This window comes from Drosophila obscura, unplaced genomic scaffold (genome assembly GCF_018151105.1).
Source record: "Drosophila obscura isolate BZ-5 IFL unplaced genomic scaffold, ASM1815110v1 contig_200, whole genome shotgun sequence".
Taxonomy (NCBI): domain Eukaryota; kingdom Metazoa; phylum Arthropoda; class Insecta; order Diptera; family Drosophilidae; genus Drosophila; species Drosophila obscura.
In genome coordinates, this window is record NW_024542791.1 from 5,488,878 (window position 1) to 5,516,329 (window position 27,452).

Sequence of the window (27,452 nt, forward strand, 5' to 3'; positions counted from 1 at the left end):
GTTAATTTTTTACTTTGTTTTAGTGGTTTTTTTTTAACCCCATTTTTGGTATGTGGCACACGTTTTGCGTTAATGTTCCTTCATACTTCATTTGCTGCATGAAATAATTGCGGGGCGTAGAAATTAATGTGCAAAACGGGGCGTTCTCCAAAAGAGAAAAGGGTTACCGTAAGATGGGAGATATTCTGGTGCCTACTCCTGCTGCTGCCGCTTGTCCCATTACATGCGGAAATTACTTCATTGCAATAAAGATCGCCGTGTCGATAGGGCCAGGGACCCTCCAAATGGGGTACTCAGCCCCGATCTGATATACATAGTCCAGGCCCCCACTGCAAGGTCAGCTGTTGGTCAGCAAAAGCTATGAGGTTCGTTGCCTAAGTCTTTCGTTTTCGGTGGGGAAAACTCTTAAATACCAAAGTTTAAGCTGGTTAATTAGCATAAGACAGCAAGCAAGCCAGCCATGCAAATCGAATGAGTCAATGGCTATACACCCTACATATAGGGGTTTCACTCCCACACGATCCGAGCAGTTCCGTGCCGCGCCACAGCGAAAGTTCACAAAACTCTTGTTGAAACAAAATGTTTAAGAAACATTAAGAAAGAGGCAGATACACGCCCACAATTAGTCAGTGTATTGTGTATATAAATATGCATATGTGTGGGTGTTGTGGGCGTGTAATGTGCGCCTGACACCAAAACGGTTAAATGTGGAAATACAAGAAATTCAACTGAATATCAAGCGCAAAAATTACGTCAATCAAAAGTCAAAGCAAGCTGAAAACTTGGTAGCCAACAAGCAACAAAATATCAAAAGCTAGCCACAAATCGTATAGGTTTTTTTTTATCTGCAAAGGCGTCTTGGTTATAAAAAAAAAGAAAAAAAGAGGAAAAAAAACTATTGCCTGGTTTGCTGGCGACGAGCGGTCCAGGCCAAAAATGGACCAGCAGAGCGGGCAGAGAGCGTCTGGGCCGAGTGTGGGCAGCAAAGTTGCCTAACAGCCAATACACATAAACACACACGAACACCGTGAAAGAAAACACTCTCTCACAGACACACACACACACACATACAGGCCCAGTTTAAGCCAAGTTTGAAGTCGCAACGAAGATCGGCAGTGGCTTTAAGCTCTTTCACATTTCAGTTCGTTTTCAGCGCGCGTGCGGTGCGGTTCTCTCTACCAACGGGTCTCCTACGAAGTGTGTACAGTGTGTACCGAGCACCGAGTGTATACCAGCCTGTGTGTGTGCACAGAGACAGTGTTACCTGTGTGTTGGCGGATACCCAGCTGCAGACGCTGCTGCCTGAGCGCATAATCTAAGCAACAAATATTTATTGAATTGCAGTGAAAGTTTGCGTCAGGCGTCTGTTAATTGTTTCAATTTTACCTTGTGAAAATTCCAAAAAACCAAACGCGCGCAAACCAATCAAAAGTGTTCCAAGAAAAGCGTGAAATATCGTTAGATCCCAGCAAATAAGAAATATATCCAGTGTGTGCCTGTGTATCTGTGTGTTTCTTTTGACGGCAAATCGCTTTTGGCAGCTGCTACGGCAGCAAAAGCCAAGCCAAAAGAAGAAAAAAGCCAACGCTTTTTGCTGGCGTCGATCTTCGTTTGGCAGCTGTTGGCAGTATGAACTGATTTTGGCCGCCAGTTGATGAATAAAATGGTGAGCACAACTTTTTTGGATACTTCTAAGTGCAAATTTTAAGTATCATATAAAACATTTTTATTAGCATTTCAATTCGAGGGATTTTTAGGAGAGATAGAGATGAGTGCCAGTTGGTGACAAGTGCAAATATAATTTAACGAGTTTTGAGAGACAAAACAAAAATTTAACAAATTTCGAAAATGATTTATTTGAATTATACAGAAAGTATAGTTTGAAAAAATTGTAAAAAAGCAAACCAAAAAGTAATAACTATTTTTTAATAATCCTAGAGACGATTTCCACATTTCATGCAGTTTATCTGAATAAAAACTAGAAAAGTATTTTTAATTTAGTAATAAAAAATAATCTAAAAAAAAACCATAACTAATACTTGAAGCTTAACTACATAAAAAACAAAGTTAACAAGTGTCAAGACCTTTTCCAAACAAATTGAGTGAGTCTCCCCCACATACTCAATACAAAGTAAAAAAAAGATTCCCACACCATTTTCCAGCTGAAAAAGACCTGAGATCACTGACACAAATAACGCTGGCATACAAAAATTTACATGACAAATTTCCGTTTTTTCCACCCAAATGCAGTGTTGAAAACAAAAAGTGGAAACAACAAAAAGAAACGTTCACTTTCATTTGTGCAAAAATCCCAAGCCAAAGTCATTGTGAGATTTGATGAGTCGAGAGTTTGGTGAAGATGAATACGCAGATGGAAGCGAGCCCGAAGACGCCTTGTCACTGGGATTTTTGGTCATGAGCTCTCCACTAATGCTGTTTATTTTCTCTGCATCTCATTTGTGGAAGACGAAACCCAAACACAAATAGAAAATATGACAAATAATTGCTTCAAATGCTGTCTTGACACACTTTTGCTCGCTTGTCCAAAGAAAGAGTTTTTCAAGGCATTACAATTGTCCCAAAAAGTGACAAAAATGAAGCTGGGCTTAGGGCTGAGGTCACAAAAAATATAGGGTATTCAATAAACATGTTTCTGGCTGAAATTTGTCAAAGGCCTTTTTAGAATTGCTGCAAGAAATATATGAGTCGGAACTGCTTCAATCGAATCACTAATTCATATATATTCAATAGGCTTATATCTATCGAAAAGCAAGTCTTTGGGCGAACAAGTTTTTTTTTTCTGAAGATAAGCTTTGGGAAAGCTTTACGTTTAGATTTTTCTATAAAATAATAAAATATATCTATATCTTTAAGGGTATTAAATTCTTCGAAGCTAGACTAGCTTCATTTGTTTTTCTGGTATTGTTTAGATTTTTGGCGGATTTGTTTGACTCTTGAGAGTGATTTTTATGGCCAAGGCAAACGCACATTGGGCATGCGAATATTTGTCGAAATCTTTTGCCCACAGCTTTTGCCGCAAATTGCTTGCGGCTTATTGATGATGCCAGTAGGAGATCTCTAGCTGTGTCTTGTTTTGATTTTTTTTTTTGTTTTGTTTTGGTCAGAAAAAAGCAACTACTGCAGCTCTCATTTGTCAGTCAGTCGGCGCCAGTTTTGGTTGGAGATACGAGTTGCTGCCAGTCATTTGAAAGCCATTGTCTTTGCTCTGGTCGTGGGTTGTACTTTGGTTGGAGTTCGTGGCTCATCTTTGGGGGGATCGCACTGACTGACTGACTCGCTAACAGATTCTCCAAACTGACTGAGTAACTGACTGACTGCCTGACTGGCTGACTACTTTTGTTTTCTTCAAACTGTTTATGCCGATGCGTTTGTTAGTTGTTTGCTGTGCGGCAAAAGGTGCAAAACTTTCACTTTACGTGTATATATGATTGTTTTGCGTGCGATCTGCTCCGTCTCCGGCGTCTGGGAGAAATTACAATAATAATGCCTATAAATTATGAGCCAAAGCGCTTGACTCACTCGCTGCGTGGGCGAAAGAAATTGCCACAATTAAATGAGCCAAGGGACCCAAAATACCCAAGTGAATGCTTCGCTGGTGATTCCCATTCCACAGAAAAGGCGACACATCTTTCACATTTTGCAGAGATCTTTATCGGAGGGAGAAATTTTAATTGCAAAATCAAAAGACTCGAGCAAAAAACTTGTTTCAGTCTAAGGCACTCCTGATGTGCTGTGTATACACAGACTTTTCGCGATTGATTGCAGTAGGAAAGAAAAGACTGGGCTAACAAGCGCCATTAGTCGATGAAACTTTTATTGAATGCAAATAAAACTAAAGTTTTATGGCCGAGTGAAACTCGTGGGAAAGAGATTTAGCTACTTTCAGCCAAATGGAAGATTGATACAAGGCATTTTGTGTAATTCGTAAGTCATGTTGCGAGGCTTCCATCAGCGGGAGCCGCTGAACAGATTTATGATGACCCAAGCCGCATTTGTCGAAACTCTGATTCATTTGGCTGCTCTGATCTCCAACTAGTTTGTGCATCCCACACAGTCTCTTGAACCGCAAACTTTGGTTCGATTGGAGCTGCCACTCAAGGTCTTTTCCCAGCCAGAGCGGCAGAGCAGCCAATATTCAAAGCCACAAAATTCTAATTAATTTTCGCACAAATAGGCATTTCGCATTGATCTCTGCTGGCTGACGCAAAAGCCAAAAAGAGTCAAACTGTGTGGGCACCGAACCAGATGAGCAAATCACTCGAAGACGAAACTCAAAACCAAATCAAAAGAAGCCAAAGCCAAGTCCCAAGTCAGTGCCAACCTGTGCCTGTGTTGTCTTCGAAGCGTCTAACATCATTAGAGTCTGTGGAGGTTTTTGGTGGCTTTGTGGGCGATGCGATGTGATGCGTGGGCTCCAACCATGACACAATCGCTCAGCGTGCTCATGGCACCGACCATGTGGTCCTCCTTTTGACTTGCACTTGTTATGCGTTTTCCATTTCGTGATGGTGGGACAACCTACTTTCACCAGAACTCGGTTTCGTTTTCATTGCCATATACGCGGGTACTTCTTTGCGATGACCCAAAAACATAAAAATGGAGACCATCGAAACATCTCTGCCAAAAAAGAGCAGCACAGAAACCGAAATGAAGTCAAGTCAAGACAAAAGCGAAAGTAAAAACGGCGACCAGTTTTTTCGCTGTGTAGGGCTGCTGCAGCCACGAAAAGACTTGAATTGGGATTTTGGAGTAACTCAAAATGATGTCATGCTGCGGGTCCGTGGCAAAGGAATTGCCCAAAAAAAAAAACAACAAAAAACAGCAGACATCAAGCGGCTCTTTTGGTGGACCCCAAAATTTGGCCTCTACGAGTATCTGTATCAATAAAATGGCTTCGTGTCATGCAGGAGACGGGGGCAGGGGCAGCATGCAACCAAATGCAAAAGTAACCAGACGACTTTGGCCCAGCCCAGTAACGAGTGAGTTCCGATTCAGATATACAGTTCAACTTTCGAGTGCCACCAACACAACACTCTGTCGCTGTCGCTGTGGTTGTTGTTGCCGTGGTTTATGCCGCACCAGACCCTGATCTGGCTGCATATAACTAGCTGTAATGCCGTTTATTTATTTCATTTTAAAAATCCCTGTCAACGGCACAGCTTCAACTACAGGCCCAGCCTCCATCTCGAGTTAAGCCTTTAAATTTATGACTCATATTAGTTGCAGTCGCCGCCGAGTCGCAGACTCTGACGCCGCCACCAACCACGTTGGTGCCGCGCAACTGCAACAGCAACAAAAAACCAACACGGAAACTTTTTAAACTGCAATTTGCAACAATTTTCGTAGCAACTGTAAAGCGGACTTAGCCAAAATAAGAAAAAGAAAAACCAAGCATCAAGAAGGAAATTCTGCTGCGGCACAGCGAAGATTTGTTGCACTTGCCAAAAGATATATAAAAAAGAGGAATATATTTTTAAAGCTCAAAGAAAGCATATATTCCATACCTATCTATATATTTACCTGCACATACAGCAAATAGATAAATCTAGAAATCATCCAGTATATTTTCAGACCAAATGCATGTAGATGCGCACTAATAAATCATTTCGGAATGATCAACACACACAGTTGCGATCAAAATTTGCTTCAAACTTTGGTGAAAACTCATTTACATATTTTAAATATCACAAACCATTTATTATAAAAACGATTGTAAAAATGTACATCATTTAATCTTAAAAAATTGTTTGAGACAGTCCCTGTAGTGTAGAAGGAATGCAATAATTCCCAACGATACTTTTCATATTGTTGATGCATACCTAAGAAATTCATTTCCTGAACATCAATAACTTTTCAGAATATTTTAAGGCCTAGTCCAAATAAATTTCGCACATACATTCCCATATACTCTCGCGCCAAATCTTTCTGCGGGCAAACTTCTGGGAGATGCCATAAACCTCTGAATTAATGTACAAAAAAGTGTATTCAGAACACCAATATATCTTCCTGAAGACCAAAAACAGCTACTACCCGCAGCCTGATCTCCGCCTGTTGTGCGGCCAATTAACGGAATGTCTGCTCCGATATCGCTACCGTAATTTAACTTTCAAATGCAGAGCAACAACTACCACTACGAGCACTCGTACAACAATGTGCCAGACGAAAACCCGTTGTAGACATGCATATATCCTATATCCCCATATCAGGGCACTTTAAACTGCAGTTGGAGTAGGAGTTGGAGTAGGAACTGGGGCTGGGGCTGGCGCTGATGCTGAGGCTGGAGCCTAGGTCTTTTGTTTGCGCCCTGTCACAGCACAATCGGGCTGACTAATAACTTCATTTAAATTAATCTTGCCACAACAGAGAGCATGGGGAGCCTGTTGCACGTAGAGCCCCATTTTAAAATTCAATTACCAAGCGTTTGAAGCTGCCACCGCAGGCGAGCACATAACCATAAACATTTCCCCTGTCTCCAGTGTCCAGTGGCGGATAGTTCGCTGCGGAGTTCATCTTGGAGTTCGCCTTGACTTCAGAGAGCATTGATGCATCCTGTCATTGTCAGAGTGCCAGCTCATATCCTGTGGATGCGCGGATGCGTGGCAGTACTCGTAAATTGCTTAAACCGCACATGCTAATCAACATGGGCAACCGCATTTATTAAATTACATTTGCGTGGCCTAATCGAATTGGCAACCGGCAGCCAGTGACCGATGCCCAGTGGCCACTGAACAGACACCCCTCAGGCTACAGCCAGCCACCGCAGTAAGTGATATAGTCAACAGTAGCCATAGAGGTACGAGTCGGAGTCGCTTCTGTTAATTAAGCTCGACAGTCACTTCTGGTTTCCTCAAAGAAGAAGGAAATATCGGTGTTTGATTTGTCCACTGCAATAAAGCAGGCTAAAATGGGGCTAGATAATTGTCAGTGGATAAAGGAAGTGCTAAAAAAGTGTAGAGGTTATTGTGACCACAATTCAGGAAGAGGCAGTATACCACTCTTTAGAAAACTTTCATGTTCAGGATGAGATAAAATATTCAGCAAAACTTACAGCTAAATTCTAGCTAGGAAATTCTTGTTTTAGCACTGCAATATCTTTGGTCATTGCCTTTCGGGTTTGCCCCCCAAGTATACCCAAAAAGCCTCCTCAATTTCATCAGCTCCGGTTCTAGCTTGTTTGTCGGTTATGGACACGGACGGGCCATGAGTCAACGCTTCGAAGGTCGACAGCTGCCGCCATCTCACAGCTTTGGCGACACCTCGGAACATATTTGGCTTTGATGGTGCGTGGGCTTTACAACTCTGTTGGCTTGATTAAAATGTACGAGTAGTGTGGCCAACGCCAATTGGCTTATTACCCGTGAGCCGGGGCTAAGACCGAGACCAAGACCGAGACCAGAAACAGCCCAGCCCGCTTTGCATATATGAGAAAGAGAGAAAATGCGATTCTAACAAGCGACTTGGTAACAAACATCGACAGCCACAGCCACAGCTACATCGACATCCAAGATTGAGTCGGGTGTGTGCTGCAGAGGCGTTTGTGGTGACCGTGGGCGGGGACATGGGAGGCCTTCAAGCCACTCCAAGTCCCACACACAGCCACAAAGCACAGCACAAAGAGCTTTTTGTGTAATTAAAAGCTGAGCGGTTTTTCCACTCAAATGGTGCGTTGATTGATATTCACGGCTAATTGCCAAAGGCTTGGCTCTGACTCTGACACTGGCCTGGACTGGACTGGACTGGGACCGAGAAGAAGAACCTTCTCATGGCACTTCCCCTAATAGTCACTTACACCAAATGTCAAGTTCAAGTGACGGCCCTTGTAGTCAAAATGTGTAAAAACAATGTACAATGAGGCATTTGATTGATGTGCCTCTTCGTCAGAGATCATGATGATAATGATGATGATGATGCCGGTGCGTCAGCAAGAAATTCTCAAGCTCCTCCAGTCCCATCATCAACCAAATGCTGTTGTAGTTCTTTGACTTCTTGGGTGTACGAGTACGAAGTATTGTGCAATGGGTGAGGATTAGAACAGTGGAACTTATGTGACAAAAGCTTGGCACTCTCCCTGTTTTTTAGTGCGTTTGCATAACTGCAAAAGGTACAAGTCCATCGGCAAGTTCGTTGCCAGAGTCTTTCGTTTGTCACTTTTTGAGGAAATCATACTGTGGAAATACTGTGATTAGAAGAGTAGCAAATACTTTGAGCAGCTGCATGTCTTACCCTTTTCCATGGCAAATTTTTCCAGAGAAGGTTTTCTCGCAGGTTCGTTGCCAGAGTCTTTCATTTGAAGTTCAAGTTTTCTCGCAGGTTCGTTGCCAGAGTCTTTCATTTGAAGTTCAAGTTCTGTGAAAATTCTTCTTCCATTTTGTGCTGAGCTTTTCCAGAACAGTGACTGCCGCAAGTTCGCTGCCAGAGTCTTTCGCTTTGCCACAAACTGTAAAGCTGCAAACTGCAACTGCAGCTAATTGGTGAGCAAAACAGCGAACAAGAGCAATAATGTACCGCAGACAACAAATAACAACGTGTAATGAACGCAGCTTACAGTTTTTTCTCTCTTATTCTTTTCTTTCTTCTTATTTATTTTTTGTTCTTTTTGTTGTTGTTGTTGTTTTGTTCCCACTGCCGTAGTACCCGCCGTAGTACAACATGAATGAAAAGTAAAGTAAATTGGCCTCAAGTCGTAGTCATCGTCGACGTCGCTGTTGTCGGGTTCGGGACATGAACATCAAGGTGGTCGTGGCCGCTGTCCGAGGTTCAGACAAAAACTGAAAATAAAGGAATGAATACACATATATGTATATATATAAATGTACAGACAATAAATTGTTAAATAGCCACAGACCCCAACCTCAATACTGTTCCCCATCCAGCGAGACAGAGTGAGGGTTGTGGCTGGGCATGGCTTAAATATTTATGCCATTTTAAAGCGAGAAATGAAACACGCCCCAAGTGCATTACAATAAATTATAGAAATATGAGCATAGCGAAAAACTGAAACGAAACTGAAACTGAAACTCAAAACGGAGAAACGAGTGACCAATCCCAACCCCCGCCGCCGCTTACTACATTTGTTTTCTCCATCTCTATTATAAAGCAATTAATGCCCAGGCTCGCTCCATTTTGATTATTTTAATAATTCATAAAAGCAAAAAGAAATAAGCGCATAATTAGGACACCCGGGTGGGCCAGAGGAGGAGTAGCCAGGCAGCCAGGATATCCAGCAACCTCCAGCATTGGCACGACTTTGGACAGGGCTCATTAAAAATGGCCCGCTAAAAATAGCAGCAAACATTTGTGTTCTGTTCTGTTCAGTTCGGTTCGGTTCGGTTCTGTTCCTGGGGAGTTGTCCTGCTCTATCCTCACATATTTTCATATTAATTATCGTGGCCACTCTCTTGGCCACTTGTACAGCTGTCCGACTGCAGCAAAATGTGTGTGTGTGTGAGTGTGTGTTGTGGTCTGCAACCTGCAACCAAGTCCACAGCCACCACTCTGGACTCCACTCCACTCCAATCCACTTAGCTGCACACTCGAGCTTGAGTTCCCACTCCTCTCTAAGTATTCTCTTGGGGCCACAGATGCAAAGCACAGCCCCCGATGCCGATATGGTGGACAGCGACAATTCGCGATGCGAGATGCCCCTGTACAGATTTCGCCGATTGTCCGCCATTGACTTTTAGCGATAATTAACACCTAGGTACTAAACCAAATTGCAACTGCTGCCAGATGCGACACAAAACACAAACACACACAAAAAAAAATAATAAAAATAAAAAACAACTAAAAAAGGAGACCCGCATTCTCTCGTATAACAGAGAAAAACTCGTACTCCTGTAGCCGAACTTCATGTCGATGGTTTTTATGGCTGGCTTCTTACATTTATTTTATTGCTGGCAAACTGGAAACTTTGCTTATTGATTTGCATTTTTACAAGACTTCTTGTTCGCGGCACTGTTGTCGCTTTTTTTTATGTCTAGATTTAGTTATTTTTGTATATTTAAATTGCATGTAGTTGGTGGATTTCAAGGTCCACTCGCGTCCAGTCTGCTACTTGCCACTGAATCGGGAGTACGAGTACGTACTTGTATGATAATTTAAACAGGAATGCATTACGCTGCGCCGAGGATTAGCCAGAAATATCGCTTTGTGATGTTCTTGGGAAGTCATAAATTATAGGAAACTAAATAAATCAAGATAAACCTCGAATAGGCTTCATGATCATCGCTGAGATGATTTATGGTTCAAGCATTTCAAACTTTGTTAGCTCTCAAATGTGAGATGTGATGGTTGTGGTCTAAGGTAATTCTGGAGAAGATACCTCTGCGAAAGCGCTATTCCTAATAAGAATTTCTATGCCAAGGTTTTTATTTCTTCTTCTATCGAACGTTTTTATATTTCCTTAAGAAACTATTCAGCAATAAGTCCAGTAGAATTTTTATCTTTACTTTAGTCGCTCGGTCTCTTTCATCTCTAATTGGGTTTTGATTTTTGCGGTATATTGTCTCTTTATTTTTTTTTTCATTCCCATCGATAGCTGTTCTGTTGTAAGCGATTAATTATTGTGTTCAACGCTAACTAGAACGATTATATATCTCACAAAAAAGCATCACATTCCAGCTTCAAAGCCCAGTAGAGTCGCATGCCTAAATTTGGCTAAATTGGCAACACTGAATGGCAGCTACCGAGCTGTCCGGCCATTTACAATTACCATCACCATCGCCTTCACCCAATCACCCAACAAAGTCCATCCTCTGGCCGGGCATTCCAATTCTAGTCACATAATCATACTTTGCTGCTGCCCACATCACCGCCTGACTCATGCTGGGGGCCCCTGTGGCATGGCTTCGTGGCATGGCATGGCGTGGTATGGCATGGCCCTTCTGGTCAAGAGCATCGACCAAATTGTATTACGTTAAATTCAATCAATGCATCAAATCCACGCACGCCCCAACGCTGGTTGGGCCAGGCCGTCTGTCTGCTCATCGTTCATCGCCCACGCGTTCCATGACAAAAAAGAAAAGAAGTCGGCGATCGATTCGGCAACGACTTTGGGCTTGGAATTGCCAATGGACATGGGTCTTGAGTTGGCTTCAGTTGCAGGAACTTGCAGGCGAATCATAAAATTATGCAGAGCACATACCCCACTCACATACGCACACACACCGCACCACAGACACATACACACTGGCACATGGAGCTATTATACAATAGGCAATTGCATAAAACTCTTTTTACGATGCGTGGTTGTCGTCTTTGTCAGTGGTAAACCCAAAGAAACCATCAACATCATCATGACGATGATGACGACGATGGCGACGCCGGGTCCGGGCACGTACGCAATGCCAGCCACCGGCAACTAATGCCCAAGTCTGTATATCGTCTGTGTGTATATACATATATATATATGTATCTATAGTTGTTGCTGGTGTTGTTTATTGAAGTGCGGGACTACGCGTTATGTTTTCCTCTTTGTACGCTTGAAGAGGGTACTATGATTCTGAAGAGCTGTTTGGCAAGGCAAGAAAAGTGGAAGCACTTTTGATCTGATTAGGTCTAGACACTGCACACATGTTCATCTTTCTATATTTTATGCACACAAGTTTCCTATTATTATAGGTATCTAGATTCTTAATTAGATATGGCACAAACATTTCATAAGATATTCCAACCACAATCGTATGAATATATCCTACCACTCACTATTCAAGGGTATCTATGCCTTCGGCTCTCAAAATCCATCTGAATTTAACTCCTTTTGTTGTCAGTGTTGCGACTGCGCACCGCTTTGGGGCGCATTCGCAATTTACAACACAAATAAACATGGGCCAAGAAGTGGAGAAAGAAGCAGCCAGAAGTGGCAAGAGACGACGGCACAACACCAGCGAAGGTTTACTTCCGCCGGATAAAATACGTAAAAATCATATAAATTAGAATTGTAAGAGCCTAAGCTTGGAGTGGAACCTGCCATACAAACCAAACACGCACTTGGCCAGTCTGCAGGGGGGAATGAAAAAAAAGACAGGGAGAAGTCGACACTTTTGGTTGCGGATAATGTGCTCAGAAGTGAGTGTCTGATACCCGTTTTGGGTTCTTGACTCAACGAAAAAAAAATATATCTGTGTATTTCCGTTAGCTACTGCCCTTTTATGATTGATCGTTTTGTAGTGGATCCCAGGCGCTCTATCATCATTAGTGGCCCGTCTTCAAGGGTGGGACTGGATAGGTGTCCCACGTCAAGTGCGTGCGGAGCACTTAAACAAATCAGCGAAGCGTCCCAAAAGGTCACCAACTACTGGCCCAAAACACTTGTAATTAGAGCCGAGACTACGACTGGGATTGGTACTTCCCTCGGCCTGCATTGAATTAAATCGACTGCAATTTACCTTTCTAATGGCCAGTTCCATTTATGGGCGAGCTTGGACTGCACTCAAAGATCGTGTGTGTCCATTTATGGTTCGAGTCTGCAGGCCGGAATGCAGTGCCTCCTCCTCCTCCTTCTTCTTCTCCTCCTCCTCCTCCTTGTCCAGACTCTGGTCTCTTTCACTCGGCGTCAGCGTAGGCGAAAATTGTGCAGTTTGGAAAGCCAGGCCATCGAAAGGCGCCACAGGCACTCATCGAATTGGAGGTCAGGTCCCGCACATGTGGGTTTTTGGGAGGCGACTACACTTCAAGAAAGTGTGTCAGCTTTGGTATTGAAGCGAGTTAATGGGTTTACAGATTGCTTTTGATTAGAGCTGGCAATGCCTTACACGGGGTTTAGTCATTAATGCAGTGCTTTGGAAACTTGAAGTAAATCTGTGGAAGAAACTGAATGTGTATTCGTTCTCCATTAAAAAGTTAATATTTTAGTTAAATATTCATATTTTAATCTAATTTTATAAATGCTGTGAGAGCGCCTTCTTTTAAAGCTTAAAATTTATACATTCTTTATTCTAAAGGAAATATCTTTTACTGATTTTATCACTTATCTATAATAGAGGTGGCAAGTACCCTAAGTCCAGGTGGTGGGAGCGTACTGTACATTCCAGGCGAAGCTCCTCTACAAACTAGAGGCTTCCTTTCAGTGTAACTTCCCTGTTTTTGTTTTCTTCTCCTTGTTCAAAAATGAAAAACCTTTTTTTTTTAGAGGTTATGCCCTTGGCACATTTAACGAAAATCCATATATATATATATGTATTTCTCCCAGAGTGCGTGCACAATTTACGACTCTCTGGACATTTACGAGGCGCAGCTTAGACACATTGTGCTGCATATTGAAGCCACAGTCCAGGGACAGCCTTTTCAATTAAAAACTTGAAATAAATTGCAACCGCAGCGGTGTAAATAAATATTGACATTTATGTTTAGCAAGATGTAGGGCCCCCGGAGGATCATCGCTTGGGTATGGGCTGTGGTTGTGGCCAATAATGTTGCACAGGGCAAACAGACACAGACACAGATCGTAGTTTAAGTCATGACACACTATAAAAAGCCTAATTAACACCTTCCTTTTTTCTCTCTCTCCCTCTCTCTCGCTCTTTTGCAGGTAAGCAAAGATACGAAGTCATCATTGAAAATGCATTAAAGGCTGGTCACCGCCAGGGTTGCCATCACAATTGGTAGGTTACTGCACGAAAACAGAAAAAAATCGAAGCTAATTTCTGGGTTAAGTACGGGGTAAAAAATCACAGCGTCATGGTCAGCAATGAAAGCGAAATTTTGCACTACGGACACTGCGCGACCATTGCCATTGCCATTCCTGAAACAAAAACGAAAAGCGAAAGAAACTTAAGCTCAAACCCCGAAACCCCAAACGGAGGGAGAGGAAGAAAAACATGCGTCGCCTGCAGTCAACATTCTTTTTAACAAGTTGCCCGCTGGGGCAGAGACCGGGAGGATGGGCCCAGAGAGACCAGAAAAGGGCCTGAAGCTGGAGCTGAAGCTGAAGCTGAAGCTGGACCCGGTCCGATACTGGGGAGAGGCAGTCAAAGTCAAGTTAAATACGCCCGCCGTGCGTCGGGGCTGAGGCTTTTTGGCATGTCCGCTCGGTCTGGGGGCCAGGCCAAGAAATATCAGAAGATCAAAGGCATTTTAACAGCCAGCGCGTCCACCGCGCGTCCAACGCAAACAATCAACACGGCCAAAAGAGGCAGAGCATAGGCTCTGGCTCTGACTCTGGCTAGGGGTAGGGCACAGCACCACAGCACCACAGCATCACAGCACAGACATGTCCAACGTGCCGGCTTAAGGCCTAAAACCTGTGCACTTAGTTGGAGGACACGTACAGGATAAATTAGCAAATATTTGTTGTTCAGTTTTGTTGGCTTTGTTGCGTTCAGAAACACAGGCCAGTGCAGGGCAGGGTAGGGCAGGGCAGGGCAGGGACGACGACTCGAACTTGCAGTCGCAGTCAACTTGCATTGCATTTCGGATTTTATTTCTTATTTAAGCAAAAATTGCATTTAAATTGTTTGCCGCTCGTGCAGCTACTTTGCCAAAAGGTTAAGCATTTAACCTTGACATTTTCATCCACCCAACGAAGCGCGACCATCGATGGCCATTTCTCTTCGATGCGGTTCGACTGCGGCTGCGGCTGCGGCTACTGCTCGCAACGAGAATAGAGTCTTTCCAGTGGCATGGCATCGATAATGTCTCAATTATGTCATGGCTATTGTCACAATCGCGCGCACCATCGCGCTCCAGCATCATCGCACTTCTGCCCTAACTCGATTACGGTTACGGTACACCAAGTGCCATTTCTTAACAAATCGAATACATATCGCTGGTGGATCTCATTGGGTGCATAAACAAAACAGGGGCCAACACACCATAAACCAGAGGAGACACCAGCCAGCAGCCAAGCAGCCCAGCAGTCCAGCAGCCCAGCCAGAGAGACAATACATCAGGCAGGGGCCAGTGCGTAGTGGCTGCTACTACAAATAAGTCGCTAAAGTCGTCTCCCAGGTTCCCCCATTGTGTTGCTTGTTTACGCCATCGCCATCCCCATCCCCATCCCCATACCCATTCTCATCGTTGAGACTATCCGATAAAGAGATTTAGTAGCTCGAACATGGTGCCAGGCTCCTGCTCCAACTGGATGACTGTCCTTCTGCGCGTGCAATGCTCCCTCGCATTCGTCTGCTTTGCATGCTTAACCTTTAAGCTCGTGCGGCATATTAATCTTATCAAAAACTTGTCAACAGTCAGCAAAAGTCAATCGATCCCAGCCAGCTCAGCTGCTCTTCTCGCTGACAAGATGTATGCATTGTTCCACATCGGACTGACCCTCAGTCCTCGTTGCGTTTATCATCACAGCTATTGATGCACAAGGATCTGGACAGCTTGGGCTTAAACACTTGAAGGTATATAATGGAAATTATGGGAACATTTTGTTCTTGAACTTTCAGCATTGGGCAACCAAGATTTCAAGTTATGCTCTCTTGAGGACAGCTTCTGTTGGGTAAAGCTGCTTTGAAATGGCTCAAAGATATTAGACGCGCCTCAGCCCATTTCATGTCATATCCTGAGGCATGGAGTAAATTCGTGCTGTTCCCCCAACCTTTCTACAACGAAGCTTCCCCTGAATCATCCTAGCAGAGCCCCCAATTTTTCGCAACATACCTCATACCCTTCCCCATCCGAAAAACTGATCTTCAGACGAGCACAAAAATTCCAAAGAATCGCTCAAATTCATACGGATTCCCTGGACCATTAATGACTTCCTGCTTTAGGTAGCGTCAGGAGGCACTCACCCATAAACCCAAATCCGATGCGAGCTATGGCCTGTCCCACAGCCAAATGATTAATGTGCCCGAGATGTGGGCTAAGATCCTGGCTTTGAATGCGCCAAGAATTATGTATTTGGGTTAATGTTACACCAAAGCCGTTTGCATTGCTTTAATTTTATTTTAACACAAAAATTGCCCAGCACCAGTATTTATTTTATGTGCGCAATGCAACTGCCACAAAGAGCTCTTCGATGGAGCGACTCGACTTGGACTGCAATTTCCTTCCGTCGACGGATTGCGCATCTTGATCGCTGGAGTTGGAGTTGGGTTCTCAGGCCGTGGCCAGAAACTGGTATGCCCAAGCCGAAGTCGAAGTCGCTGCCGATGCTGCTGTTGGCTATTTCAAAATCTAACTGTTAACTGGAAAAGTTGAACGTACTTGCAGCATGCAACATGCAACGGCTGCACCCACGGCACAGCACCAACAACAGCAACAGCAGCAACAGCAATAGCCAGCCAGCAACTGAAACGAGTTGAAAGCCGTTTTCCAGAAAGCTGTTTCCCTCGACCGGGACTAGGGACCGGGGAACGGTGAACGGGGACCGGAGGGAAGCTCCACAGCCAGTTGGCCAAAAGCAACAGCCACAGCAACAGCAACAGCAGCACCACCACTTGAAAGTGGTTTTGTTGTCTAACTGCGTTAGTTTTGCTTTAAATTGTGCGCCTGAGCAACTTCAACGGACTGCATCGGCAACTCCTCCGAGGCGGCTTAATGGCTTTGGCTTTGGCTTCTTCATCATCGTCGCCTCGGCTGGGTTCTCAGGCCGATGCTGGATAAATGTCATAGCGGCGGATGCGCTGAGCGCATTTATCATTAATCAAAGACCCATCCAGAGACTTCCAATACTCTTGGATGTCAATGCGGAAATTGTACTAGTACCAAGCAATGCCGTGGCATGCTATGCCATGCCAACATAGCGGGCTGCAAAACAGCTGTTACCCCGGTGGTCGATCATTTCCGGCGACCGGTACGAGTTCCTTTATTTTGACATTGGGCCAGAAACGGCAATTACTTCGGGCTCTGCTGCTTCTGCGTCTGCTTCTGCCGCCTCTCTGCTGCTCTGATTTATGAGTTTTTAATGAGCGGCAACTTTACACGAATTGTTAACAAGTTGTAGGCTGGAGCTGGAGCTGGCAATATGGTGCGAGGCGACAGGCCACTAAACCATGCGCACTCGCACTCGCACCTTGACATATTCGAGTCGTGCGAATTGTCGAACGAGTCTACCAGATATGAAGATGCATCAATGATACGGTCAATGGGCGTTGGAATGCAAGATATACCCTAACTTTGCGCTTAAACTGTCTTGTCATTGGGTATAAATATTTTTTTTTTTTTGTGGTTTATGCTAGCCGCAGCTTTTAAAGGAAATAAAATATAGAAAATAAATAGAAATTTCAATAAGTAGAACAGTGTAGCACCCTTTATAAATATTTAAGATTTTATTTATTTTTAGGGTTAATACCTTTCAGAAGAGCATCTCATTTTCCACCACAAAACTGTGGCATTCTCTTTGTTTCTGTTTTCTTTTGATTGATTATGCATTTTCATGCGAACTGGTTGCAGTTGCTGCGGCTCCTGCCGCAACAGTTGGGGGCATGCGGGCAGGTGAGCAGATTGTATGACTGCAACCAAACTCCTCGCAGCCCGCAGCTTGTTGGAGACAGGCCGGCGGCGGCGGCGGCATTGTCTGCCAGGCGCGAATGCTCGTATGTACATATGTATGTATTTATGTCTGGGGCACTCATAAGCCTGACTGTGGACTCCAACTCCAACTCCGACTCCGACTCGGAGTCGTTGTGGCTGTCAGTGACCTTCAGTGTGAGGCGGCAGAAAACCCACAATTAGACAAAATGTTAAGACGCAGGATAAAGCGCGCAAGTTGCGAGTTAATGGCGCCGCTGTGCCACAAGATTTATGCGTCCAGCCAAAGGGAGCAAAAGCGGAGAGGATGCACCGCACCCTCTGGTCTCTGTGACAGTTTGACATTGAAAAAGTATAATTAATTGATTAGCCCACCAGCAGGTGGGCGTGGCAAGGGCCTGGCCCCCAGCAGCAGCTTTAATCGATTAAGGGGAGATTTATGATACGAAAATATTCAGCCACACAAATAAATGGGGCGCCGCCTGCAATTTGGAAATCAATCAAAAACCGATTGCACGAAACGCGACATGCAAAATGAAATACGAGAGAAATAACAGATAAAACTATAGGTCGAGTGTTTCGACTATGCAATACCGGGTATTGAGTAGATTATAAACGAACTTCTGGAATTTTTAGTAGCTTAAAAAATGTGTCCCGCGTTTTATTCAACCTTTGGAAACGCTTAACTCTAACTGATACAGCCATTTTCACGTTCAAAATGTTCTCCTGAACTATAGAAGTACTGGGTATACCCGTAACAAGTACATTTGTACAGTATTTATATGCAAACAAAATTTCCAAACTACTGTTAATCGAGTCATTGCATTCGATGATGCGTCTGACGCATCCGGTCGCATACTTTGGGTGTGTAGACATTTTTCAAGCTATCAGCATTTATTTTTAATAAAGATGCCATCATTAATTTAGACTTCCAATGTGTTGTGCCTGGGGTTTACGTACAGAATGTTTGTTCGGACGATCGGGCAAAAATGTGTCATTCGCTTCTTTGACTTTGATTTAGTGGCTAGACAGGTTAATACCAGATGAGATCATCCCCCAGCGACGGCGACACAGCGACAGCAAACGTTGATGACGGCGACGATAGCGTTGACAGCATCCAAGGGGTATAGCAGGCCGAAGAGCCAGTTTCACATCGAAAGAGATAGAGAGAGAGAGATCAAGAAATTCAACGAATTTCGGCTTCATACCAAGGGGGGCTACGACGACATCAACTGAAAGTAGAGCCCCGCTGGCGGCGACTGGCCTTCATTCAAAATTATTTGACATTGTACAAATATTTTGATAAGATCTACCACTCACATGCGTGGAGGTAGAGATCTCTCATGAGAGCCGTTTGTGTGCCGTTAACTGAGCAGAGGGCGGGGAATATGCTTAATAATGTCAATGCTTGAATGGATAGAATGGATTTGAGTTTATTCATTTTCAATGAACCAAATGCTTTTGAAAGCACTGAAAATATCGATTTATTACAGCCAATAATCGCCTATATATTTCGAATGGTTGAATGAAAAATGATTTCATTTATTTTTAATGATCTGAATATTTATAAAAAATACTGAAAGTACTGAATATGTACAACCAGCAACCCCCTATATCATTGTAAGTGATTTCATTCATGTTTTATTTTCTACAATAAATATGGAAAATGATGATTGAGTACAAAAGTAACCCCACAGATTTGTACATCATTTATTTTCAAGGATTTCAATAATTTTTTTTAAAGTATACCTGTGTAGGAAATCGATAAGTGATAACGGTATCGATTAGACTTTGCAATGGATTTATCGATAAAGATTTCGATGTTGAGATCACGATGAAATTACCCATGACTTATTTTATATAACACAAAATACTAAAAGCATGACGAAAATCCAGCAGATCTTTGTATGGATCTGTCTTTTGAAAAAACTAAAAGTATGCATAAGCTATATTAATTAATTAGCTGCATAGCTATTAACATCCGTTTTTACCGAAGCGAATTGACTATCGGTCTTAAAGCCACTTCGGGTGTGTGTCCATCGGTTTTCTTAAGTCTTAAACTGCTCCCAAGATAGTGAAACCGAAGGCAATTACAATTAAAAGCGTGACAGTACAAAGAAAGCCATTAAGGGCGAATCTCAGATAAATGGCTATTCGATTTGTTGCGACGGCTGATAATTTGGAAATTTGAAATACGTGCCAGAGATTAGGCTCTTGGGCTGCCGCATTGCATTTGGTATTGGACTCCGACTATGCAATTCGTGATTCCCAATCAGCGTGAGCCGGCAACAGGCAGCTGAACAACAGCATTTGCTACATTTATCACGCACATATATCAGCTTGTCAGCCACAAGGCCCCTTAAAAGAAAAAAGGGAACGCAACCCAGCCCAACCCAATCGCAGAGCCAGAGTCAATCGGAAAAAAATAAGAGGGAAAGAACCAACCAAATTACGCTCATTTTGCGGCTACATAAATTTATCAGGCATCACAGAATATTCTCAACCACAATAAACATAAAATGAACCTCTCTCTGGTTTGAGGAAACCAGAGGAAAGGCAGCTTTAATTAAGTGATCATGAACATGGGCAAACACAAATCGCCAAAGGCTTGGGAGACCTCGGAGAGCTGGTGGTACCCCTACCCGGACATGGAGATGGTACCCAGCCACACAAACGACCAAACAAGATTAGAAGATGGCTGGAGCACTTCAAATGTCGTTAGAACAGAGCAAATCTATGGCCAAGCCAATTCTTTTTATGGCCAAGACCAGCGCAACAGCAACAGCAACAGGCCAAACAAGACTGGGATCCCCAGTCTCAGAACTGCAGCATCCTGAGGATCCGCACAGCACAGCCAAAGCGCATGTAATTTAGCTCAGAGTGTGTATTTTATTTAAGCGTTTATTAGCTGATAAACTGAAACAGATAAATCGTAAGGGAAACGCAACTCCTTTGCCAAACTCTGTGGTTGTAGTACCCTTTGGCCCGTTGAAGGTTTTATTGCCAGCCAAAGGCTACATTTTTAACATGTACACCCAAGATAGATAATGGGCAAATACTTTTACACACTCGACTGAGAAAGTTGTTTTGTTAACGCCCCAAACTTTGGTCCAGGGCCCACTTCCTGTGCTGTCTGTCCGGTTATATCGTAATTATACCATATAAAGATGCTATCTGTTTTCCACACAAAAATTATGACATTTTTCCCTCGAACGGAGAAACACAATTTTCAGTCATTCTATCCAATTAACAGTCGTCCCAGGCGACTGGACAGCCCAAACTCTAATGAAAATCAGTCGCCAAGTGATGGCGAGAAACTGAAAGTGGAAAATGGAATGCGTGAGAAAACTGTTTGGTGCCACAAACAATGAAAAAACATTTGCTGTTCATTCGCCAAATGGTTGTTTGGGTTGAAAATTTTTATGCCGGTCCCGTTGTTGTATAAGTTTTCAGGGGAAAAGTAAAGATACACAAGTCCGGTGACAGGGCCCGTGTTTGCGCATAAATTTCAAGTGTCATTTACCTGTCCTCACACATTTGTCTTTTGTCTGTCTTTCTCCACTGTTTCTGTTTCTTTTTCTGTTATTTTTTGGCACCTGTTCGAGATGACCAGGCCAATTTCTGGCTGCCTCTTCGTGCTCAAAATTTTCAAGTTAATTATTTGTATTTGTTTTGGGACTCAAGCTCAAGTCCCACAAATCGCCTTAGCCTTAATTGTATTTTTGTTTCATTTACTTAACATGATTTTAATGGTTTTTAATGTACGATTTCTGTTTCTTTTTTCTTTCCATTTCTTTGCAGCAAAAATGAAAATATTTTTGCCACTAGTCACGTGGATAGTGCTACTACTCTCGAGTGCAGTAAGTATTAAACATTAAACTAAAAAATAAGTAGCTTTAAGAATGCGATTAGATCATCCAGCAGTTAGCGTATGGTTCATAATGAATTTATGAGTTCTCAAGAAGAAGCCTTTCGAAAAGGCTCGAAACAAAGGAGGGGCTCACGCCCCGAAGAGAAAGATATTGGTTAAATTTACGATCTGGCACCTCATTATGAAACAAATTCGTATACAAATATCTCAAATGGGGGAAATGGAAACCCCAAACAGAACGGACAGAGAGAAAAAGAATGGAAGGGTAGAGCATAATATAGCGATGGTAGATGGTAGAGACCTTTGATGACCTAACGGTACCTGGTCGCTCGCCGGTCTCCTGTCATGCAAATGAGCCATAAAAAGAAATTACTGCCAAATGACTCGACTCCGACCGACTCCACGGCCGGCCATGCATAGGTAAAACATATTTATTAAAACTAACATCTGACTGTGAAATCAGAGAGGAAAACCTACTCGTAAGATGATCCAAGATGCAAAGCAAATTTGGCAGCCAGACACAAGAATTCCGGATCAAACCAAACAAAAAAGCAAGCCGAGCGACTAAAGGTAGAGAGAGGCACGAAGAGAGTGTGGCAGTAATGATAGGGCCAGGCGGAAGAGTAAAATCACTGACTGGGCCGCCACTACGGTCAACGACTGGACGGACGCAGCCAAAGCTGGGGCCGGGACTCCAATCGATAGAAGAAAGCCAAGAAAACGTAATGAATAAAAATAGCCGCATTAGCTGTAAAAAAACGCTTTGATAGTCATCGATTTATGCACTCCGAGTGCCGGGAACACGGTGCGGCGAGGTTCGGTGCCTTGAGAAATTGGCCAAAAGAATGCTCTCTAAGCCGAAAGGTAAGACGAGCGGGCGAGTTCATTGACTTTATACTCGTTTTTGTGGCTTGTTCTGCGACACGTCTGGTCTGTCAATGGAGATGGAGGGGCCCTCTCTTGTTGTTTGGTTTCATAGATTTGCTTTCTTTTGTGCGTTGGGATATGATTTATGGTCTAATCTCGTAGCCAACGGAGGCAGTTATAATTTATTTGATTAGATCTTTGTGCGTTGGAGCTAGAGATAGGTAGATAGCTAGAGATGATAATTAGTTGCGAATTTTGTGGTTTATTTATTGGCCTTACCTTGCTGCTGTTGCCAAAAACAACAGCAGAGAGAGGCGACACAGTGCGAAACAAGAGTTAATGTTCATTGACAGTTATAACGGATGCACTTGAGCGTTGACGTGCAACGTCGTCATCTGTCTGCCGTTGTCATTGTGGCTGTTAACAAGCATCCGAGCGAGCGAGCGAGCCATCCATCCAGCCAGCCATCCAACCGCTTGGCTACGAAAAATTGCTCATTGTAGTCGTTCCCGGGGCCTGGCACACACGGCGCGCCGCTCAATGTCATGGGAGCCGTTCAGCAGAAGCATCAGCAGCAGCATCAGCAGCAGCAGTCGCATCATCATCATCCACATCAGCATCCCCACATCGGCTTCGCACATCTTTACTCGCACGCCTTTAATTGTTGCATCGCTGGGGCTGCTGTTCCCTCAGTTGAGTGCATGTGCTGCTTATTGTGACGCCGCCGACGCCTGTCAATTGATAAAAGTAACAGCCGCATAGTGGCAGAGATACACAGGTAGCAGGCAGAGGCGGAGGCAAAAGTGCAGGAGGCGGAGGAGGCAGGGCAGCAGCAACCGACGACAGCGACTGGCGGCTGAATCTATTGTTTAGCAAGGCCGTTAGCGTTGCATGGCGTGAAGCGAGCAATTGAAAACTTAAAACAACATAGAACCTCCACGAGTAGCAGATGATGATGACGATGCGGGCTGCGGTGCTGCTGCTTAGTGGCTGGCGGTGGCGATGGCCCGATACGAATCTGCCCAAAACAATTCTCAGACAAACTTGAACTTGACAGCCGTCTGCCTTGCGTTCACACCTTCCTGCAGGGTCGTATAGCACTTCAAGTGGCTTTTCGTAGACTCCATTGTGCGGCTCATTAAGCAGCCACAACAAACGAAATGAAAATTGGTCGTAAATGAGGAAATTAAGAAAATGGCAGAGATTTTTCGCGCGCGAGGCCAACAATTGAATGCAATCGATACTTGATGTGTTATTCATATCAGTGTTGGTAAACGTCGTATTCCATCGCTCATCAATATCGGTATACGATCGAAGCTTATTCATATAGAGCGAATTATAATTTCTTTATCTCTGCTGTACCAATTCGAGAGTAATTCGATGAGAGCATATATGTTTCCTCTCAAAATGCAAAATAAGATTTAAAATAAAACATTTGCACCACAACAAATTACAAACTATTTAACAGTTTATTTAGTTTAATCTGATAATGGAATAATTGCAAATAGAAAATAGAGTTGAATTCAATTTTCGGAGTTAGTTCATAGGTTTGTTTTTGATTTGTTGACTTGAAGAGTCGTTAAAAATAAATGCAACAACTTTGAAGTGGAACAATTGGAAGTGGAACGATGGAACAACCTATTTACATGGCACAAACAATTTTCTGTAGTTCATTTCAATGAACCGTTCAATTGAACTTGTTCTGAACGGAACCGCACAATACAATTGGCAAGCAGATTGGAATTGTTGGAATGCTGGAAGAAGTATACCCAAAGCATAGCCGCCATTTAATGACTATATTCGACAAAATAATAGCCACGACGTAGGAAGTCAAATTAAACCAGATACGAAAATAGAAGTGTCCATATGTACATATAGCAGCAGCCAGCAGTGTGTGAATATAGAAGAAACTAGTTTTAATTCATTTTGCTGGAGCACAAAAAGGTCTTAAGTGACAAACGTGTTTCCCAGACCCAGAGCCTATATCTAATGTTTGTAACACTCGAGCGGGCAGAAACAGAAACAGACAGACGCCGCTGCCGCTGCTGCTGTCGGCAGCCGAGAGTTTTGGCTAAGAAAATATGGCAAACGGCAAACAACTTTTGTTTTGTTAAAAGTAAAATCAGCCAAGTGTAACAATTAAGTGGCGGCAAAACAACGCCAGCAACAGGCAGTAGCAGAGCGGCACTACACTACTACTCTATGCTCCCATACCCGCGATGTGAATGTCTTTATGGTATGGGTATGGTATGGTATGGCTATAGCCTGGTACGATCGCATCGTGCCCATATGGACCACATCGTGGTTGAGAAATCATCTACTAAATCGCTGTCTCTCTCTCTGTCGCGCTCTCTGTTTGTGTGGAAGAAGAAGCTCTGGTTGGTGCGGTGCTGCCGGTGCTACGCCTGCTACCTTTTCTGTATCTAATTTGAATTTAAATTAGTTTAAACCTGATTGTGCCCCTGCCGCCGCCACCTGTCCGTCCCCCTGGTGGTAGAGGTTGCAGCGAAGGTTGCCATTAAGGGGGAATTGGGGTTAAGCTGCAGGCTTCCTCCGACTTTTGTGCGTGTAATTAAACTAATACAACAATTCTTTTGTTTTGCTCCAACCCCCAAACACAGGTACATTCACAATATTCACAACAACCGCAACGTATCCAGACAAATTTGAGAAAGAACAGTCGATTTCGTGGCGAGGTATTCTTCCTGAATCTCGAGGATGGCTACTTTGGATGCCAGGTCAACGAGTCGACAGACTATTTGCAATTATACGAACTATCGAAACTATGCGACGGCAATCAAGACTGCTATCTTGGTTCCGATGAGCAAAACAAAGAGCTCAAATGCACAAGTGAGTAATCCTAGGAATATCTTTTGTTGTTTTGGATAGTCTAACATTATGTTTCAATCTCTCCTGTTTAGATGACTGTGATAAGGACGGCACAGTGTGCACACATGGCGCGTGTTTGAATGGCGTCTGCCATTGCAACGATGGCTATGGCGGCTGCAATTGCGTTGACCTAGGTGAGTGAGAGCTACTGGCTTCTCTTTTTACATAACCGTTACACCAAATCTCTTTTTCAGATGAGAACGAATGCAAACAGCATCCATGCGATGTGTTTGCCCATTGCACAAACACATTGGGCAGCTATACGTGTACCTGCTTTCCGGGCTATCGTGGCAATGGTATTCATTGTGAAGGTAAGTGCCAGTCCCCAGTCCACAGTCCACAGTCGACAGCTTCGCAGTTTCTTCTTTGTATTTGTTGGCATAATGATGGTCCAGCCAACAAATGATTGTTGTTGCCGTTTTGTACTTCCGTCAACGTCGTCGTCGTCATCGTCGTCTCGTTTCTTGGCCCAGACTTTAGGCCAGGCAGCACTTTGGGCTAACGGTTTATAGCAAGTATCAAGTGCCAGCCTCCAAAGCCAAAAGAAAATGTAACAAAAGACGCGCCAAACAATAATATGAAAGCTTTTCCCAGTCGCCATGAACCGTGGGCTCTCTGAGAATAAAGTATACTTATCTGCGAGGTAATAATAATGACCGTGTAGCGATTACACTTGAGTGCCGCCTCCCCGCCAGTCATTGTTGCAGCAGCAGCAGCAGCAGCAGCAAACCCAGGGTTACACGATCCCAACGTTTGCAACGATCGCACATGCACTCGCAAATAGTACAGATTAAGGTCTGGAAAAATCAGAGTTACGAAATATCTTCATCAGTTTCCGTTGATCTGTATCCTGTGTAGTCATTTCATTTGCTCGTTATGCTCACAGCAGGATCCCGAAATAAAAACCTTCGAAAAGCCCACCTGTTCCCTTTAAGCAAGAACCGGCTGCCATAATTGGACCTGGCTCTAATGTTACCTAATAAAAACCCATCAAAAAACAGCCAGAAAGAAGAGCAATAATAACTAGAAAAAGTGTAAAGAACGTACAGAGGCTCTTTCTTCTCTGCTGAGACGTTTCCTATAGATGATGATTGTGATAATGATGATGCTGCTGCTTCTTCGGATGATGATGATGATGATCGTTGTGGTTGAGAAGAGAATAAGGAGAGAGAAAAAAAATCCAAAACAATAAAAAGCCACAGACATTTGTAGCAATGCTTTCGCGCCATGCAACATACATATATGTACATATGTATGTATGTAGAAGATGTCTGTTAGAAGTGGAGGAATCAGTGTCATGTAATCTGACCCCAAACATGGACACGCCAGAACTTTCAACACTCTGGAGAGAGATAGAAACAGAGAGAGAAAGATAGGTGTAGCAGCATGTGTGCACCAACCCTCTGACATTACCCCACTAAGTATGAAGACGTTGCCAAGATTCTAGATTACATGTGACGACTGCTGCTGCTCCGCTGTGTCTCTTCAGTAAAAGCGGGCAGGCATGCATAAATTCAGAGCCAGCGACGTGTAACGCCAGCATCGCATTTCAGTCATTTCAGTCGGCATTATCTAATTCTTTTCTATAGAAACTTTTTCGCATATTATGCATGATCCCATGATCATGACGAAGATCATCATGATGATTGGGATGCACGTTGTATCGGGGACAGGGGCCTTGGCCTCTCTCTCTGGCACTGTCTTGGCTCTGCTCTAGCTCTGGACTTATCCAGAACCTCGTCAAATTGTCTGTAATCATCTGAATTAGTTTTAAATATGCTGGGAAAGTTTTCAGCGCTCTGCTCATGTGCGTGGAATAGTTGCACCTTCATCAGGGGCACGCACACGGAGTGCGTTCCCAGAGAGTCTGACGGCGGCAAGAGCGAGTGCTCTTAAACACACAATTAAATGTTGATGTAGTGCCAGTAGCCAGGCTTTATAATTATAGATTTGAGGTTTAATTTATTTAAGAGTATCAGATTGAGATTGAGATTGAGCGTTTCCCCCTTGAATATTTTAGTGTGGTGGCATAAATGAGGCATAGGGAGGCAGTTCTCTTTTGCTGAGGTTCGTGAGGCCCCGTTTCGATAAGAAATGGTAGAAGGATTCCCCCAAGAGTTCATAAACATTAACAATAGTTTGACAGCCAAATAGCAGTTATTTTTCCCACTCGTATGTCCATACAAATTGTGAATCATAATTTCTAATTGTGGTAAAATGGGATTCTCATTGTCCCATTTGCCACTTTTAGCCTCCGCAGACAGTGCTATATTTTGCGATCTCTCAAATATTCATTTAAATGTGTGTCACCAAACCAAAATTTAGCCTTTTATCGCTGCTGCACATGTGTTCCCATATTCTTCAGTTAAAAACTACACCCCAGCTACCA

The 27,452-nt window shown here is 43.5% G+C and overlaps 1 protein-coding gene and 1 long non-coding RNA gene across 2 annotated transcripts in view; one reads left to right on the top strand and one right to left on the bottom strand.

The window, feature by feature from the left end:
• The first annotated feature begins 890 nt into the window (after positions 1–890).
• Positions 891–27,452, top strand: part of LOC111080276 — a 117,493-nt gene continuing 90,931 nt past the window's right edge. Inside the window, 5 exon segments of the mRNA XM_041593903.1 lie at positions 891–1,666; positions 21,238–21,296; positions 24,796–25,024; positions 25,096–25,197; positions 25,258–25,374. Of these exon segments, the coding sequence (XP_041449837.1) occupies positions 21,243–21,296; positions 24,796–25,024; positions 25,096–25,197; positions 25,258–25,374 (502 nt within the window). The 5' untranslated portion in view covers positions 891–1,666; positions 21,238–21,242.
• On the bottom strand, positions 8,480–12,824 carry LOC111075253. Its single transcript, XR_002607904.2, has 3 exons — positions 12,774–12,824; positions 12,408–12,708; positions 8,480–8,789 (listed from the first exon to the last, which is right to left on the bottom strand). It is a non-coding gene; the product is annotated as an uncharacterized LOC111075253 (long non-coding RNA).